The 20,668-nt window shown below is 42.1% G+C and overlaps 1 protein-coding gene across 1 annotated transcript in view; it reads right to left on the bottom strand.

The window, feature by feature from the left end:
- The window catches only part of VPS41 (VPS41 subunit of HOPS complex), a 184,738-nt gene extending 182,683 nt beyond the window's left edge, over positions 1-2,055 (bottom strand). The window contains exon 1 of the mRNA XM_077781123.1: positions 2,020-2,055. Coding sequence (XP_077637249.1) covers positions 2,020-2,040 — 21 coding nt within the window. The 5' untranslated portion in view covers positions 2,041-2,055. The remainder of the gene's footprint in view (positions 1-2,019) is intronic.
- Between the last annotated feature and the right edge of the window lie 18,613 nt (positions 2,056-20,668).

Below are 20,668 nucleotides of genomic sequence, written 5' to 3'. Positions count from 1 at the left end.
ACAGGAAGAAAGCCAAGTACAGCTGGTGCACAGTGACAAAAGGGGAGAAGAGAAGAGGAGTGGAAAATGAAGTCAGAGAAAAGGAATATGGAGTAATTGGAGCAAGATCCTTCAGGGCAACCAGGGGATCATAAAGGAGTCTGACTTTTCTTTGCAGTGCAGTGGGAAGCCATTGGCAGAACATAGGAGGCGCTGGTCCTGACCTGTATGTCAGAACATTTACCACACAGAATTATTTTGTGAGGACCAAACACGATGTGAAGGGCTTACACCGGAAAGTGCTATAAAAATTGAAGGTATGCTTCCTGTATCACTAACTTTCTATGTGTGTTTGTGTATCAAACAGCTTTGCCAAACTCTCTTCTGCACAAAACAGCAGAAAATACTAAGAACAACTCTCTCCGTGTCTACTACCCTGTATCTAAGATCGTGGCTTTTGGTTTCATTTCTTTTTAATGTTTTATTTATTCTTGAGAAAGAAAGAGCATAAGCAGGGAAGGGGCAGAAAGAGAAGGGGACAGAGGCTCTGAAGCGGGCTCTGCGCTGACAGCAACAAGCCACATGTGGGGCTCGAACTTGCGGACCATGAGGTCATGACCTGATCTGAGGTCGGACACTCAACCGACTGAGCCACGCCCCTTTTTGGTTTGAAATCAAACAACAAATCAGCTGTATTTCAAGCATAAAGAGCAACAGTGTGAAAGCCAATCTCACCACTATCATCAAACCCAGCAAGGACTCATGAAATTGCATGTGCTTAACAAGCATTTTTCCTTCGAAGTGACTGGATCCAAAAAAGGAGACTTCGTGGCTGGTAGCAACACTCCTGTTACTGCGACGACCACCCAAACCACACTTCTACTTTCTTTCTTAATTACCGGTAGGTACACATCACACGTAGGGCAAATTTGCATTACATAAATGAACTCTGTTACAAACGGTATTAATGCCGTTGATAATAAATTATCAAATAGCTAAACTTCTTTTATTCTGGTACAGCTCACCATAAACCACTTTTTAGAGACAATTACGGAAACTGAGGGCCCTGTTCATTTGTAAGGAAAGACAGTGCCAACCTGAAATGACTCTGGAAATGGACAATGAGCTCTGACCTTTGTGTGCACTCTTCTGTCTTCTTGACAGTACGGTGTCATCTCAACTAAGGTTTGGCTACCACTGTAGGTGTATGAAAACTCTGTCGCCATCGCCGACTGCTGCGCTAAACTGCAATCCCACGAAGCCAAGGCTGGGCTGGCGCTGTCGTCTATGTTCTCCCAGCAACTACTAACCGCAGAAACGTTTACAGAGCCCAGCCTTTACCAAGCACTTTAGCCGGGGTCCTTGGTCTGCTCTCTAACTTAGTTCCTCCTGTATCCCCATCTTCTGCTTGAGGTTTACGGTGAGCTGGACCATAATGAAAGAACTAGCCCAAAGTCATTTAGAAAGAGACCCGGCTCTGCAGCCCGGGCGTCTTCGTCAGGACAGAGGCACGTCACCCCCGCCGCACGTCGCAGCTGGCTTGGCCCCTGAAGACAACAGCTACGAAACAAAATGCATCATCTACTCTCTCCTGGCCCTCCTGCGAGTCAGCTCGCACCGTCTCCGCTTCGACTGGGAANGAGCCCGACGCGGGGCTCGAACCCACGAACCGCGAGATCATGACCTGAGCCGAAGGCGGACGCTCAACCGACTGAGCCCCCCAGGCGCCCCCTCAAGTCCCCTCTCAACGCTTCCCAAGGGCCGCCAGGTCCTGGGACAACCAGGCTGCCTTCCAGGCAAAACATCACTCAAGACAGTTCACAGGGGCAGCGGCGCCGCAAGGCCGCCTCTCCGACGCCGGGACGCGTCGGGGCGCTCTCCCCGGGCGCCCCCCGAGCAGCCACGCTCCCCGAAACGGCCTCCCGCCCCTCGGGGGCCCCGCGGTGGGCCTGGCTCGCCCTCCGTCCACACGCTCCGCTCGCAGACCGCATCTCCTCACCCTCGCCTCTCACTCCCGGGCCCAACAGCGGCAGCATTTACCTGCTCCTCCGCTTCCGCCATGGTGCAGCCGGCGAGTCACATGACAGACCCGGAAGTGAGAGAAGCCGGAACCCTGGGACCGGGGGCTGCTGGGAAATGTAGTTTTTAGCAGCATCTGAGCCGGGGCGTCATTTCGTGCGGCTGATTCTATTGGGCTTCATCTCTGCTCTGAGTCTCCAAGCCCAGTGGAGTCGGGCCTTGGAGAATCCGAACCGAAACCGCTGTTAATTTCATGACTTATTTTATTGTTGTTCTTTCTGGTTCCATGATTATGACATTATTTACTAACATTCAGTCTATATCAGGCCCTGGGGTTATAGTTTTGCATGCATTTTCTCATTTAACACCCCCAGCAATCCCTACTATTATCCCCATTTATAGAGGAGAACACCATGGCTCAGAGAGCACGCACTTGTAAGAGGCAGAACTAGGATTCGAACGTGGCTAAATCTGGGGCACCTGAGTGCCTCAGTAGGTTAAGTATCAGACACTGTATCAGGTCATGATCTCGCAGTTCGAGAGTTGGAGCCCCACATAGGGCTTTCTCCTGACAGCTCAGAGCCTGGGGCATGCTTCTGATATTTCTCTCTCTCTCTCTGCCCCTCCCCTACTTGTGCTCTGCCTGTTTCTCAAAAAAAATGAATAAAACATTTTAAAAGTTTTTTAAAAAATAGAATCTGGCCATGTCTAATATCAAAGGCTCTGTGATTAGCAAATGCTTCCTAGTCTAAAAGTGGTCTTGTCCATTTTATCAAATATATTAAGGGAATATAAAACATAAATCAGTTCTTGCAGTGGAGAACCAGATAAAAATTTATATTTTAAAAACAGTTTGCTTGTACTGCTTGCTGCTTTAATTTGACAGCTTCTTTTGGCATCTGGACACTGAAATTTTTTTTTAAAAAAATCTCCATTGTTTAATTAAATTAGTTGTTAAACTTTTACTGAGTATATTCTATGTTAAATATCTAAGACAGAATATAAATTTATCCTTTGGTAAAATGCATAAAGCTATTTTCTTTCTTCCATCCTTTAGAACAAATGATCCCCCCTCCATGTTTCTGGACATTATGAATTCTCCTTCCTAATCCTCAGGAATTTGCAGTATCTTGTCCAGAAAACAGACAGTTTCTTTTTTCCAATCATCTCCAGTAGTTAATAACCAGAAAAAGGTGCCATAAATGGCAGCATGTGGTGGATGCCTAGTGCCCTTTTTGACCCCTGTGCCTCACTGACTCTGACGTAGAAGAAAGGCATAGAAGCAGGTCTCTAGGTGTGGCCTGGCCAACCCATGATTCCCATGGCCCAGGTGAGACACTTGTCTTCTCTCCAGGGCCTAAATGGCTTCTTCCTCTAACCCTCGTTGGGGACCCTCTCCCAGTCTGTGGATCACTCAGTCACAAAAAAATCATGAAAGGCCAACCCAAGGCATTCAGATATCCATAGCCCAGCACCAAATACTCTAAGTTTTGACTTTTCCAGTCTGAGAGTTCCTAAGATCTCTGGCAAAGCAAGTGGAACCCAAACATTGCTCAAGTTCCATTACTTCAAGTCCCACAGGAAGCTTTATACAAACCAAAAAAGGGGCAGAAACTCTAAGTTCAGTCTCCACAGAAGAAAGAAACGTCTAGCCCTTCTATTGAATTCTAATTTTGCCTTTTTCCATTATGATCTAGACTCACCCATAAAACTCTAGTGGGTCTAATTAAAGATGTAGCCAAAGTTTCTGCAGATTTTCCTGTGCTCACTCAAACCTCGGAGACTCTGGAGTTCCCCAAGTCTGTTCCCATTCAGTGTACTCTCTTGACTATAATAAAATATGATGAACATCGGATCTTCTGTTTCCTTTTGGACAGACTGGAAAGTGAAGACACATAGATGCAGAATGCTGAGGGAGAGGAAGAACCCACTAGAGGCTAGCAGGTTCACACTGTACACATGAAATTCACACGTGATCTCAGAGCCCCAGTTTCCTCATAGGAAAGGAGACTTTTTGGCTCCCTAATCTAAGAGATCTTCTTACCTCCTGCTACTGAAAGTGTGGTCTATGGACCAGCAGCATCAATATCACCTGGGAGCCTGTTGGAAATGAAGTTTAGGGCCCCTCCAAAGATCTAGAGCCCGAAGCTGGGTTTTAATAATATCCCCCCAAGGTATGTATATGTACATTAGAGTCTGAGAACTAATTAACCCAACAGTCTTTCATTCTATGGCATATCACTTGTTTTTTCTTGCCCATCATCAGTTCACCCTCTCACCTTTATTTATATTTTTTAGCACTCCTTTTTTTTTTTAAACTGTTTTATTTATTTTTGAGAGAGAGATAGAGACAGCATGATCAGGGGAGGGTCAGGAAGAGAGGGAGACACAGAATCTGAAGACAGGCTCCAGGCTCTGAGCTGGCTGTCAGCACAGAGCCCGATGCGGGGCTCGAGCCCACGAGCTGTGATATCATGACCTGAGCCGAAGTAGGACACTCAACCAAATGAGCCACCCAGGCGCCCCTACCCTCCCACCTTTAAACTGTGGAGGCTGGGATTCCTGGGTGGCTGAGGCAGTTGAACCTCAACTTCAGCTCAGGACATGATGTCGTGGTTTGTGAGTTGGCGCCCCATGTTAGGCTCTGTGCTGACAGCTCAGAGCCTGGAGCCTGCTTTGGATTCTCTGTCTCCCTCTCTCTGCTCCTCCTCCACTTGTGCTCTCTCTCTCTCTCTCTCTCTCTCTGTCTCTCTCTCAGAAATAATAAACAAATAAACAAAAGGTAAACTGTGGAGGCAAAGGTAAGAATAAACATTTTTCTCAAACTCACATGGAAAATTCATGAGGCTAGACCACATTCTTGGCCTTAGACACAACTCAACAAATCAAAAGAACAGAAATCATAAAACTCCTCACAGAGAGAAATGAGAATTAAACCAGAATTAAACCAGAAATCAATAACAGAAAGATAACTGGAAAATCCCAAATACATGGAACTTACACAACATTTCTAAATAGCAAATGGGTCAAAAACTAAATCTTGAGAAATATTTTTAAGCTTTTTGAAACACACGAAAATGCAAACACGCTTATCAAAATTTGTGGCATGCAGTAAAAGCAGTGTTTAGAGGGGAATTTATAGCACTGAATCCATACATTAGGGAGAAAAAGAAAGAGATCTACAATCAATAACATAAATATCCCCATTAGGAAACTAGCAAAAGATGAGCAAATTAAATCCAAAGTGACCAGAAGAAAAGTAATAAGAATTAGAGCAGATCAATGAAAAAAACAAAACAAACAAACAAAAATCAACTGGGAAAAGTCAACAAAACCAGGAGCTGGTTCTATGAAAATATCAGTAAAATCAATAAGGCAGCCTAACAGAAAAAGAGAGGACATAAATTACTAATACTGGAACTGAAGGAGGAGACATCAATACAAATTCTGTATTAAAAGGATAATAAAGGAATACTGTGAATAACTTTATGCCTGCAAATTTGATAATCTAGATGAAATGGGCCGATTCCTTGAAAGATACAATCTGCCAAAAGCACCCAGGAGGAAATAGACAATGTTATAGCTCTATCTATTTAAAAAAATCAAATCAATAATTAATAACCTTTCAAAAAGCCTACATGTGTTACGGGTGAATTATACCAAAAATTTACAGGAGAAATCATGCCAGTTCTCTATAGCCTCTTTCAGAGGATAGAAGCAGAGAGAAGACTTCCTAACTCATTCTATGAGGCCAGCATTGCTTTAATACCAAATCAGACAGAGGTGTTACCAGAAAAGAAAACTACAGACAAAATATCTCTCATGAACAAAGATTCAAAAGTCCTCAACAAAATATTTTTTAAAAATTTTTTAACATTTATTCATTTTAGAGAGACAGAGCATGATCAGGGGAGGGGCAGAGAGAGACAGAGACACAGAATCCAAAGCAGGATCCATGCTCTGAGCCATCAGCACAGACCCTGATGCGGGGCTTGAACTCACAAACCATGAGATCATGACCTGAGCCAAAGTTGGATGCTTAACAGACTGAGCCACCTAGGCATCCCCCACAACAAAATATTAACAAGTCAAATTTTAAAATGTATGAAAATATCAGAGACCATGACCAAGTGGGATTTATATCAGGTATGGAAGATTGGTTAACATTCAAAACTCAATTAAGGTAATCCATAACATCAACAGACTAAAAAAGGAAAATCACATGATCATATCAATAGATGCAGAAACACCCATTCATGATAAAAACTCTTGGTAAGCTAGAAATAGAGAGGAACTTTCTCAAGTTGATAAAGACTATCTACAAAAGACCTGCAGCTAACATAGTACTCAAAGCTTTCCTACTAAGATCAAGTACAAGGCAAGGATGTCCCCTCTCAGTGGTTTCAAATCCATTTTGGAAGTCTTTGCTAATTCAGTAAGGAAAAAAAAAGAGAGGAATTAAAAGTTTATAGATCGGAAAGGATTGGGAAGGAAGACATAAAACTGTCTTTGTTCGCAGTTGACATTAGCTGTAGAAAATTTGAAAGATTTGATCAAAACCTTCTGGAACTAACTAGCAACTATGGCAAGTTTGCAAGGTTAGTATACAAAATCCAACTGCTTCCCTCTATGCCAGCAATGAATAAGTAGAATTCGACATTAAAAAAACAGTATTATTGGGGCACCTGGGTGCCTCAGTTGGTGATCTGACTCTTGATTTTGGCTCAGGTCATGCATCTGACTCTTGATCTTGGCTCAGTTCATGTTCTCACAGTTGGTGGGAATGAGCCCTGAGCCAGGGTCCGTGCTGACGATCCTGCTTGGGATTCTCTCTCTTTCTCTCTCCCTGCTCCTCCCCAACTCGTGTGCTTGTGTTTTCTCTCCCAAAATAAATTAAAAAATTTTTTTAACCTTTAAAAAAATAAAACACAATACTTTTGTATTAGCACTCCTCAAATTAAAATATCTTTCTAAAAATCTAACAAAATATGTACAAGATCTATATGATGAAACTATAAAACTCTGGTGAATAAATTTAAAAAGAATCAGATACGTGAGGAGACATTCCATGTTCGTGGGTTGGGAGACTCAACATTGTCAAGACGTCACTTCTTCCCAACTTAGTCTACAGCGTCCGTGCGTTCCCGATCAAAATTCCAGGTAGTTACTTTATAGGTGTCAACAAACGGATTCTAAAGCTTATGGGGGAAGCAAAAGACCCAGAAAAGCTAATACAATATTGAATGAGAAGAACAAAGTTGGAAAGCTGATGGTACCCAACTTCAAGACTTACTATAAAACTCTAGTAATCAAAACAAGGTGGTATTGGTGACAAACAGACAAATATATCAATGGAAGAAATGGAGAACGAGACCCACATCAACGGAGTCAACCAATCTTTGACAAAGGAGCAATACAATGGAGCAAACATAGTCCCTTCAACAAATGGTACTAGAACTAGACAGGCATTCACACGCAAAACAAAAGGAAACGAAAGAAAACAAAACAAAACAAAAGAATCTAGGCACAGACCTTACACAGTTCATAAAATATAAAACTCCCAGAAGATAATATAGGAGAAAACCTGGATGATTTGGGGTAAGGAATGCATTTTTGCTACAATACCACAGACATGATCCACGGACGAAATTGATGCTAAGTTAAATTTTATTAAAATGTAAAACTGCATTTGAAAAGACAATGTCAAAAGAATGAGAAGACAAAACACAGATTGGGAGGAAATATTTGCAAGAGACTTATCTGATAAAGGACTGTTACCCAAAACATGCAAAGAACTCTTAAAACTTAACAATAAGAAAAAACAAAACAATTAAAATATGGGACAAAGACCTTAACCTCACCAAAAAAATACACAGATAGCAAATAAGCATATGAAAAGATGCTCCGCATCACATGTGAGCAGAGAAATACAAATCAAAACAGCAACGACATACACCACTATCCATCTATTAGAATGCCCCAAATCTAGAACACTGACAATACCAAATGCCAGCAAGGATGTCCCATATATTGCCATTGGGGATGCCAAATGGTGCAACCACTTTGGAAGACAGGTTGTCAGTTTTTTACAAAACTAAACATATTCTTACTACATAGCCTAGGAATCATGCTCCTTGGTATTTACCCAAAGAAGGTGAAAACATATGTCCACACAAAACCCTGCGTTAAGACCTGTTTTGGCAGCTTTAATCACAATTGCCAAAACTTGGAAGCAATGAGATGTTATTCAGTGGGTGAATAAATAAACCGTACTTCCAGTTTACTTTCTGTATACAAATAAGTTGTTTTAAGGCCGGACGAGAGGATATCATTCAGCACTAAAAAGAAATGAGCTATCAATAAATGAAAAGACATGGAAGAAACTGAAGTGCATACTACTAAGTGAAAGAAGCCAATCTGCACCGTTTACATACTTTCTGATTCCAACTAAGTGGCATTCTGGAAGAGGCAAATCTATGGAGGCAGTAAATGGATCAGTGGTTGACAGGGGTGAGGAGCTGGGGGGTGACTGAGAGGGGATTGGGATAGACAGGAGAATACTGAGGATTTTTCGGGCAGTGAAAATACTCTGATGATATTATAATGATGAATATGTGTCATTATACATTTGTCCAATCTCATAGAATAAACATCAAGAGTGAACCCTGATGTAAACTATGGACTTTTGGGGATAATGATGTGTCAGTGTATGTTTATCAGCTATAACAAATGGACCACTCTGGTGGGGGCTGGTGATAGTTGGGAAGGTGATGCATGTGTAAGGGCAGAGGCATACATGGGAAATCTCTGTACCTTTTTCTCAATTTCATTGTCAACCTAAAAGTGCTCTAAAAAAATTCTCTCTCTCTTTTTTAAGAAAATGTCATTTTCTGTACGATTACAGCGTGCATGGAGTAGTATTTTACCCACAGTGAGGGTAGAAAATGCCAGTGGTTACTCTTTCCATGGTAATTTCTCATAAATGATCATCATTCTATGTATGTTAATACTTCACATCTATGGATTTCTAAAGGGAATGGTGAAGATTAATTTCTTTGTAGAAAGAAAAAGGTAATATGTAAGTGACGTGTCCATTATAATTCAGTAATGAATAGGAGAGAGAAGAGACTCGAGAAGGATTTTTTTTCTTATGTTCACTGCCATACTTTTCCAGATATTTTTCCAAATTTTCTATATAGGAGGAATACCTAAAGGTGAATTTTATTTTTTTAATCTTTTTTAACATGTATGTATTATTGAGAAACAGAGGGAGACAGAGAGACATAGCATGAGCATGGGAGGGGGAGAGAAAGGGGGAGACATAGAATCTGAAGCAGGGTTCCAGGTTCTGAGCTGTCAGTACAGCCCCCGATGTGGGGCACGAACCCACGAGTGGTGAGATCATGACCTGAGCCGAAGTTGGATGCTCAACCGACTGAGCCACCCAGGCACCCCTAAAGGTGAATTTTAAACATAATCTGGATTTAACTCTACAGTTCTGTGGCACATTTTTAGATTTATTACTGTATCAAAAATGTAACTCCACGTAAATAAATATAGAGGTATATAGTTGTCAATGCTTGGATAGTCTTCTATTGAGTTGATTGTCATAATTTATGTAGCCAACACCTCACTTTTGAATATTTGGATTGCTTTCCAATTTCACTATTGCAAACTATATTGTGATAAACCTTGTTTATCTGAACACTTGTTTACTTTATACATATTTCATTAGAATACTGTAGAAATGGAATGGCATGGTCAGAGGTCCCTTGAAGTTGTCTTAAAAGTTCTTTGGAAATATCAAGAAATGCCTAAAAACCATTTTTTAGAAATAATCTAATGTGGTAATTTTGAATAATTTATGAAACCCTTTATTCATCCTTTGGATTTCCTATTTTATGTCTTACCAAGAAGTATTTCAGAGACCATCTGTTTGGATTTTCCCCAGACATAGACTACTCATGTGCAATCCACTTACTCAACTTCGTTCATATTTTTGACAGAAAAGCACAAAACTAATTTTTTAATTTAAAGCATGAATTCAATCTGTTCAGAATCCAGGTGTTTAGCTGCGCCAAGAAAATGTATTATTTTATAGAGAATCTTTCATTTTCAATCAAAATTTTGAAACAAAATACTTAAACACATCCTGCCATTGGATCCAAATATCATTTGTGAAACAAGGTCCATTTTTCAGCAAGAATCCAATTTCAAGGTATGTTTGTGGAGCAAGACCCTTTCTCTTCCATATATCTTGCATCCTTCAAACACAAAGACGCTAAAAATTGAAAAAGAAGAGGCAGAGAAGAGAAAAAGGAGGAGAAAGTTTCTACTGATCTAGGTAAAAGCAATGGCAGTTCCCAACTAGTTCCAAAATTTAACGTAACAAGCATGTTAATTCATTGAAACTTAGCAATCTCTTGTTTAGTATAAATAGTAACGCTTCTTAGACTAATCCACAATCCTGTTGAATCTGTACATTATGAACAATAGAAAGCACTTCTGTTGCAGTACCAGTAATTAAATAAAAAAAAAAAACCTCTGTATGTTGGTTTAACAGTTTTGTGTTTTCCTCGAATATTGGTTCATGAAGAAAACCTTCGTTTCTGTTTTTGTTTTTGTTCTTACCTTGTGTTTCTGGAGGACTGTGGGCATTTATTGGCATCTGATAACCAAGGAGTTTATCCACCACTTCAGGTATTATTATCACAGAACGACACAAACTCAGTTATAGGTCCCTGACCCGGAAATGAAGTTTAGGAGCTTTTGGTTGTCATTTAAGAAAAGGAATGCCTTTAACCGCCACTAAAAAAATCCCCTCCAAAAGCGACCAAGGAGAATGTGTAAGGTGAATATTGCACATTGAAATGAAGCCAGATCTGCATCCTCAGGTGATACTGTTAGACTTTCATGTTGTATTTCCAGCTGGTTTGACAGCTACTGGAGAAAGATGGTTTCCCTGGTCCTCACTATACACAGCAGCACCAGGGCCCAAGGCCCGAAATCCCTGGCTGCTACATCATGACCTTCCTCTTTGACATCTAAGTGCCTGGAGGGAAATAGAGGAACGTCGTCACCAACAGCCCCGACTCCCTCCCAACCACTTCTCCTGGCCATGTGAAGCGCTCTCCCCCCACGCCTGTCCCCCACTCTGGTTCCTGCAGATCCTACCTCAAAGTGGGATGCTCTGGACTTGCTATTACCATAAACCAACTCCTACCTTCCCTTATTTCATGCTACAGATCCGGCCCCATCTTCTTTTCAGTGGGCATCAGTGCCGGCCAGTGGTGCAGGGCAGTGGAAAGGCGGAAAGGGAAGAATCTTTATGATAGGATTGGCCCTGGGGGAGAAAAGGATGCCCTACTATCGGTTGATACAGATCATAGGACTCTCTCTACCAAGCCTGTCCTTGGTTTTCTCTAGGTCTGTTTGTTGCAGTTGAGAAGTCTAATGGCAGAGAAAGCTTGTTGAAAGTATTCATGATGTGTGCAGTAGACATTTATTGGATTGTCTGCTCAGCACCCTCTCTTGGGATTGGCCTCCCTACCACCCTATGCCCCCTGCCCACTGCCCACAGGTGCCTGCAAAGTCCTTCCCCTCACTGGACTCAGCTTATTGATCTTTATCCCTTTTGTGGGATTTTTGGAATTAAGACTGAAAGAGGTCAAACGACTTCCTGATTCTTTGAGATGTCCTAGGAATTTGATGTTGTTATTGAACCAAGTTTAAATGAGTGCTGTGATGTTGACAGTCAAAAGAACACTGATATGCACACACGTGGGCTTCCTGCTCTCAGCTAGCTTTATATCACTTCTTCCCTGCTTTTTGCTCTAGTAAGAGGGCTATGGTAACCAGGGAGTCAGTCTTGATTCTCAGACCTAAGGGATTAAGGGAGATTATCAGAATAGAGACAGAACTGAATTCGCTTCTCTTGGATAATGCACGTAATCACCACTCCAACTGCTTTTTGATACATTCCCTTACTTGCACGAAGGACTATGTCACTGCTCTAATGCTAGCTGAATTTCAGCCAGTAACTTATTTTACCACGCCTTTTTAGCTAGATTTCAGATAAGCAATCACATATGAACATGGATATCAGGCCAAGAGCCATTTTGAAAGGCAATCTCAAGTTCAAGGGAAATTGGAATATCGAGCCCTTCAAAGATATTGGCTCAATTCTCTGGTTTAGGAGCTAGATCAGTAGGATATTAGTCTTGCGTGCCCATTCTTGGTTGATCTGGAGATGGGATGAGTATGAAGGGGAGAATGTTCAGGAAAATCTTGAGGCCAGTCAGGCAGCCAGCCCCAAATCTGCCTACAACTGGCACAAGAGTATTTTTATTGTAATGAGAATATTTTGAATTAAAAATAACACACCTCCTCTTGCTTAGGTGTGGTTGGCAAGAAGCCGCCTGCTTGTTGATAGAAAGGAATAAAGTGCTAAACGTAAAAAGACTTAGACATGCTTTTTGCAATAAAAACCTTCCTAAACAATGATAATACAGTCTACTCTCAGAGCATTGAATTTCCACGTTCTTTGAGTCCCTATCTGGTACTACTTGGAAATCTTCCCTCTTCCACAAACAAACTGAAATTAATTAACAGCTTCTTCTCTTTCTAATGATCTATATTATTGATAAGCTTGCACTCTGGTCCACAATTTATAAATATGATCTAAGCTACCACTTTTATGCTAAACTGCAGAATGGAAGAAAATATTCAGCTCTAATAGTGATGGTGTTTGCAAACATGGTATCATTTCAGTGTGATTTCGTATCTGGGAAAGGATTCACCGGTGACAGTCGATATACTACGCTCCATGTGCCACAATGCTGCAACTGGCCAGAAGATGAATGCCTTTAGTGCATCTGCAAACCCAAAGGTCATTTCGTCCCACAATGGTGGCTCTTTTCCGTGTCTGCACGTCACATTTTACAAATTGGACTAACCCCGTTGAACCTCTTAGAAATCATGCCAGAGTAGCTCCCAGATCTGTGCTATGTGACATGTAATATGTATTTTAACCAGAAAGCCCTCCCTCTCCTTCAGCAGGATGTGGCAAAGGGACATTGGTCTCTCCTTTGGTACCACACTCACTTTGGCTATCGGGAAGCGATTCCTCACTCCATGCACCAGATGTTAGCATTTATAAGATTCTAAATCTGGTGACATGTAGTGAATATTGTCAGAGTAAAATGAGCTTAAATGCTTCTCATATTGTTTATTGCAGGAAGGCTTCTGGTGGGGAGGGAGGTTATTCAGCCTCTTCCTAGGATTATATAGGGAAGCAGCATGTTCTGGGGCTTCTAGGAATTTGTTCCCGAGTGGTTTACCAGATTGTTTCAGCCACGAAATGTGTCTAAGATCCCCATTTCCCTTTCAGAAGTATTAACAATATAACATTATTATGTAATCTGTTTTGAAAGTTGGTCAAAAGACATGCTTTTCATCCCTCGTTTTACCCAGATGGTATCCATTCATTTAACAATTAGCATGTATGAGGGGTGAACACATGAATCCGAAGATAAAGGGACAGTTCTGGCTAAGAGTCACTAACTGTAGAGTTAAGCTTATAGAGATTCAGACTGATGGCTCCACCTGATAATTATTTACTGCTTTTCTCTTTTTTCTCCTCTTTTTGAGGATACACCCTCAACGTAACCCATCATTTGCTCTCTGGTGCCTCTCTCCTCTATGATTGGCACCACCCTACATGCAGATGCCCCGTCGCAGAGAGTGAGGTTTCCTCCCCGCTGCAACTCCTTCACTCATACTGCCAGACCCCAACAGGGACCAAGAGCTGTTCATTTGTCCTGTTAACATCTCTCTGTGCCCTTCTCCCCATCCTCAGCAGCTGGCATCCTCATCGACCTTCCCCTACTTTATGATACCCCTCTCCGGGTCTCTCTGCCTCTATTCCTGTCTACTTATTCTCATTGCTGCTAGAGAGACACTTTAGAAAGGAGGCATGATTGTACAACTCCTCTGCTTCAAACCCTACACTGGCTCTCCATGGTACTTGGGGTAAAATCAAGTGGCTTTGTACTCACCACCTCTCATACGCCCCTCCTCTTCCGTTCTCTTCTCCGGCCCTACGGAATCACTTGGATGGCCGTCTGTGTCCCACTTTCCCCGATTTTTGGGCCTTCCAATGGGCCATTCTCTTTATCTGGAAGAATCTCCCCAGCCCCTGCCCCCCTGCCTTACTTACATCCTTGATTAGTAAAGCCTCTGGCTTCAGAACTGTCACTCACTGTTATTGCCCTAACAGCAGCAGTAGGAACTGTCTATTAATAATCTTTTCTCCAGGAAAAAGGTTTTCTATTTCCAGTTTGTACTTGCAGCAAACTTTCTAGAATTTTAGGCAGCTCAAGCTGCCAGTCTATCTATGCCTGGTTATCATGAAACTCTAGCATCTTTTGCAGATATAGGGTGGTGCTTCTATCCTAAGCAAGTGAATTAGGGACCCTTGGAAACTAGAGCTCTTTCAAGCCCCTGGGTTATTATTTCGTGAACATAGGACTATTTACTTTGACTCTGAGCTGAGTAAGTTTCATCCAGTGTCTAGCACTGCCTACAATAACTTCTCCCACTCACCCTGATGGTGAAAACAACTTGATAGTTTACTTTATACCTTTCACCCAGTAACTTAGCTCTCAAAACAACCTCTGGCTCTTGGAACCTTGGCTTAGTTCTCCTGAATCTTTGCAGGTGGCTCCGTTTTCTGAGTTTACAATACGAAGTCTGGAACATTCAAACCATGAGCCCTTATTGCTAGACTGATAGGAATTTTTTTGTTTTATTGTTTTCATGGCGCAAGCCTTTAGAAATATATTGGCATACAATCATTAAATATGGAAGGCAAATTTTGTTTCTTGATGGGAAAATATAATTTTCCCAAGTGTTGAGTACAATTAATTTTCATCTTCCAAAGAGGTAAGAGTGTGTTTGAAAGTCTTGTTGCTAGGTGAATTAATTCAGTGTATCTTAAGGATTTTTATTTTGTGTGTGTTTTTTTTTACCTACTGTATCTCACAGTGAGAAACTTGTTCTACATTATTATACATACATACGTATGCATATATATCTCAAGAGAAGAGAATGTATGTACATACACACACTCTACTGAGACAAAATTTCTAAAAGATAACATATATGCTTGGTATATGTGGTACACACTGACATCATTGACATTTTTTTAAAGTTTATTTACTTATTTTAAGAGAAAGAGAGTGTGTGTGAGTAGGGGAGGGACAGAGAGAGAGAGGCAGAGAGAGAATTCCAAGCAGGCTTCACTCTGTCAGCACAGAACCCAACGTGGGGCTCAAACTCACGAACTGTGAGATCATGACCTCAGCTGAAAAAGAGACAAATGCTAACCAACTGAGCCACCCAGGTACCCTATTTGACATTTTTTATTCTATCCTACCTACCCTATGCTATCCTACAATGTTCTGTTCATTACCCATTAAGTTTATTTCATTACATGCAATTGAAAAGCACTGCCTTATAATTTTTGACAATAAAATAACAAGGCAAGTAAAGTGGCCTGGAGTAATGCTACTTTTTTACTTTCTGGAACATTTCCCCATCCGTTTGTCCTTTGACCCTGAGGTAACCCTGGTGGGGCTCGTTTACAATGGCTTCTTCACATTCTTGTCCTTTGAGGTGAGCATGTGACTAGAGTTTGGTCAGTTATCACACATTTCCTCCTGGACGTGTGATCCTTCCACATAAGGATGTTTAGTCCCAAAAAAAAAAGGATGTTTAGTCCCAGGTGGACTGATCAACACTTCGCTGCTAGGATGAGTGTGGAAGATGGCTTCTATCTTCTGGGGCTGCCAAGCTGAGAAGGAGGTGGGTGTAGACCTGGGCAGCCATCTTTATCTTCTTTGTAGAGCAAAAGCCTGATTGAATAGCAGAGCCAAGCTCTGCTGAGGAATGGAGAGAGAGGGAGAGAGCACCCTGGAAGCAATGTATGAGGGGCCGGACCAAGTCTGGGAAGAATTCTAAATTTGCCTTGTACTTTCCAGGTATAGGAGAATATTGTTTCTTTGTCTTTAAGCTGTTTTGAATTGAGTTTTCTCACCCTTCTCGGGTGGAAGGGTCTTGATCCTATGGCTAAGCAGATGGGTACAGAAGGCTAACATTCATGAAGTGAATGCAAAGATCACACGACTGCGTGCATATTGGAAATAGTCATAAATGCTATCCTTGCCCCCTTCTTCATCCATTTAGAAATGGGCTGTTTGGTGACTTACATGGCAGGATAATATACTTAAGAATATTTTATTCTATTTTATTTTTCAATATTTTTATTTATTTCTAGGAGAGAGAGAGAGACAGCGTGAGCAGGGGAGGGTCAGAGAGAGAGGGAGACACAGACTCTGAAACAGGCTCCAGGCTCTGAGCCGGCAGTCAGCACAGAGCCCGACGCGGGGCTCGAACCCACGAACCGCGAGATCATGACCTGAGCAAAAGTCGGACGCTTAACCGACTAAGCCACCCAGGCGCCCCTAGAATATTTTAAGTATTAACTCCCATGTCCTTCCCCACACTGCTTCTCCTAGCCCTCGTCTTTCCCCCTAGTCAGTGAACTTGGCATTCTTCACTCATTTCCTCCGAAAAGGGATGGAACCAGAGAAACACCAAGTCTGAGCTTTTCACGTTCAATTGCTTAGGCTTCAGGAGAACATGAAAGAGGTGTGATGAATAAGACAGAGAGCTTTCTAGCTATAGGAACAGAAAGGAATCCGCAGGCTGCAGCGAGTGACAAATGAAGGGGATATAATATGGAAGAATGTCGGGAGAGGCCGTAGAGAAAGCCACCCAGCTCTGCTCCAGTGTCTGGTCCCACAAGCAGGGTCTAACACCAATCCTTGCAGGCTCGCTGTCCCTGTCGGGTGAGGATTACACATGCCCTGTCCTGAGGAGTTGTTAGTCATTCTTGAATGGGGATTTCATGAGAATGTCTCTTGGCACTCACTAACTACATGGCCTACTGAGTGTCAGGTAGGAAAATTGCCTTTCTGTGTCCCTATGTACCGATCCCACTAATTCTGGGTAGATAACCCCCACCTGGATATGCAAAAACCCCCTGAAATGGAGTGTGGGCCTGGATACATTTGAAGAGAAAGGAAAACCCACTGCACATGAACTTGGATGAAACAATTCCAGCCTGAAGTCTCTCCAGAGCTGGGCAGTAATAATAATAATAAAAAAATCCAACCTGACCCTGAAGCCACCCATCCCCAACACACACTATTCTCACTGCCACCACCATCACACTTAAATATTTTGTGTTGTGTTCAACAGGGATACCATCCATTGGTATTAGTCTGTCTTACACATTTCTGTTTCATGGCTTCTCAGAGAATGTGAACGAATGTTAATTCTGCCTAGTGCCGGGCACTGATAATACAAAGATGAATAATACAGAATTCCCTATCTTCATGTTACTGTCCGCATGGGGTGGTAGGGGAGGGCAGAAGTGTGTAACTGATCCCGTAGGAAGGGTTGATGGAAAGGGGTCCTCCTGGATGGCTTCCCAAGGCCACTTCCATTCTTTCAGTCCATAACTTTTTTTGAGGTGGGGGGGGTGTCAAAAACTACCCTGCATTGCCACAACTTTCATTGCGGTGTAGCCATAAACATTCAACTTGTAAAGTTCAATAAAGGAGTTTTCCGGTATTTCTCAAGGGGAGAAATTTGACATTAATTACAGTGTAAAAGGCCCAGATTAAACGCTGCATGCAAGAGTTTCTTATAGATCCCTTTCCCTGCCTTTGCTGATCAATTCTGACAGGAGTGCATGGCGCCTGGTCCACGTGTCGCAAGCGCTTTCCATGGGGTCTAGCTCCTAATTACAGTCTTGCCCCATGGTCTCTTCCTGGACCGGTTGCACTCTAGCCCGCTACCACTTCTCAACTCTTCAAGGAAATAGCCTGCCCTTCTATTGCCTCTCTTCCTCCCCAGAACCCTTTGATAATTGATGCCAACCCAGAGCCCTGAGGCCCCGGATGCTTACCCCTTGGGTAGCCTTTGATCAAGAAGCCACTGAGCTCCCAGGTTTGAATCCTGATCTCTGCGCTCTGGCTCCACGCCTTTTAAGTGGTGCTTGAAAAAGACTGCTGAAGTCCGTGACTTTGTGGTGGGTGGTATTTCCCCCCTCTCCTTCTTATCAGTGAGCCTCACTAAAGAGATACATTCTGAGCTAAGAGCCTCTTCCAGAATGGAGGGTATATCTGCAGGTTTCAAGGAATTAACAACCAGGCCATCCTATGCCAGGTCGGTCAAAATGGAGCCCAAAAGCTCTCCCAGAGAAGGAGGCTGAACCACCTTCCTAATCCATGAGAGGAAGGAATTTTCCGGAAATGGAAGACCTACCATTTTGAAAAGATTATGGGGCATACCAAAGACCTACACTTTAAGAAGAGCATTCTAACTGGGTGACTGCCAGACAGAATAAATTAATAACTGAACTGACCACTTCTGAGGAACGGGCAAAGCATTTCCCTGAACAATAGTTTTTCTACATTCTTTTCATTCTGGAGGCTCAGAGAAGGTATTTTGATGGATCATAAACCTTTCATGAACCCATGCCCCGGATTCAGGAAAGCTCGAATCACTGCATGCAAACTTTTCATAAGGGCAGTTCACCGCCTCCTGGCTCCCAGCCCCACAATGAACTTTAAAGGAAAAGGTTCTGAAATCAAGAACTACACGCACTAGGAACTACAGCCAAAGTTTAACGTTTGGGCAATACATTAGTTCGATGTCACCGTAGATGTGACATGTCCTTATTGATTGTCAAGGATTAGATATTGGACGTAAGTGCCATTGTTCATTTACGTGTGCTTTAAAGCAATGCTGTAATGGGTACCTTTCTTTAAGAAAGACACCAAAATTAGCCCCATTCATGCTCTCCACATATATGACAGCAAGTTCATTATATTATATGTTCCGAGGTTGGTGTTGGAGAGGCAGAATTTAGGTGGGAAGGACTGGAGCTGCCTCCCTTGGGCAGGGTGGTAAGTGGGGGAAGACCGGGGGACAGGGGAGGGCATTTTCCCCCTCATCAGTGTACACGTTGTTCTCAAGTTTTTCTTAGAATCCAGGCCAAAGGAAAAATGACTGGAGATGGGAAGGTTTTGCCTCTGGCCACTCATTAGATCTCAGTTCCCAATTTCTAATTTCCTGTCTTGGAATAGACTTCACAGTATGACTTACACCTAGGCAGTTTCCTCCTCTGAGGGGAAATATCTCTCAACTACAGGGTAGTGGGCTTACTTTATCTCCCAGGATATCATATTAGCACACGTAGTTCAACATCAGGGTAAGAGATGGTGTGGGTGGGTCTTTTGTCTACACGATCACCTATAATAAATAGAATCATAATAAGGTACACAAATGTATTCCATTAATATATAGATGCTCCTTAACTTTTTGCCACATCCTGGTGAATAAATCATCAGTATGATTTATTCCCTACTCAAAATATTTCACAAACTCCCCTTTAATGACAAGATGAAGTTTAAGCTCTTTAGCATGGTATTCAGGGCGCTTCAAGCGGTAGAATGAAAAATAAAGGAGCAAAGTTTAATAGCATTGTAATGTTTTAGTTGTGACCAATCCCCTTCTAGACTGCAGTTCTCTAGTCCATGATTGCGTTACAGGCCCGTCTCTGCCATTTTCCAACCGCATGATTTGGGAGAAATAGTTCAATGTTTCCATGTAAGGACTCTGAGTTTTAGAAACATTAACTCGTTTCTCCAAGGGTACCTGGATGGAAAATGGCAGAAATGGGTTTGGGACCAAGTCTATTTGGTTCCAGAGTTGAGCTCGTATTAGTTCCTCTAGGTCAACTCAATGATGCTTGCAGTGAATGCGACATAGCAGATACTTAACGTAAGGTTATTATTATAAGTTCCTCTCCCACATGGTGACAAGTATCTCTGGTAATTGGCATCTCATGTGTCTTGAATTATGATTAGGTTAATGACTTCCATTTCTCAAGTGAGGCAATTGAAACTCAGGGGGGTTAAATGGCCCACACACTCTGGGGATAGAAGGTGGCAAAGCCAAGACTGGAACAAGAATCTTTTGATTCTTTTTTTTTTTTTTTTTGAGAGAGAGAGTGAGAGAGAGAGAGAGGTGGCGGGGAGGGGGAGAGAGAGCGAGGGAGAGAGAAAGTCCCAAGCAGGCTTCAGTCTGCCGGTACAGAGCCCAACGCACGGCTCGATGTCATGAACCTTGAGATCATGACCTGAGCCAAAACCAAAAGTCGGCCACTTAACTGACTGAGCCACCAGGTGCCCCAAGTTCTTTAATTCTCAGTCTACTTGTTCTGTGCCAAGCCACTCAGTAATCATATATTTAAAATTTATAATTAGGGAGAGTTATAATTGACAATAAAAGAATGAATATTTAAACTTCCCAAGAGAAGAGGGGTTTTTTTGGAGAAAAATTCATCCTATCCCTCTCTTGGCAAGATTGTCAAAATAGCTATTGTTTAAAAGTAAGCCATTATTGTTCTTTTAAAAGAGAATTTTAAAGTAAAATCTATGCTTCTCTGTAGATGAATAAAATCAGATTTCAGCAGGTAGGTTTGAAGGAGGTAGTAGCATATTTATGATAAGTAGAAAGGAAATCTATTTTTATTGAC

The sequence above is a fragment of the Crocuta crocuta genome, unplaced genomic scaffold (assembly GCF_008692635.1).
Source record: "Crocuta crocuta isolate KB4526 unplaced genomic scaffold, BGI_CrCroc_1.0 scaffold108, whole genome shotgun sequence".
Taxonomy (NCBI): Eukaryota; Metazoa; Chordata; class Mammalia; order Carnivora; family Hyaenidae; genus Crocuta; species Crocuta crocuta.
This window is presented reverse-complemented; position numbering and strand designations above follow the sequence as displayed.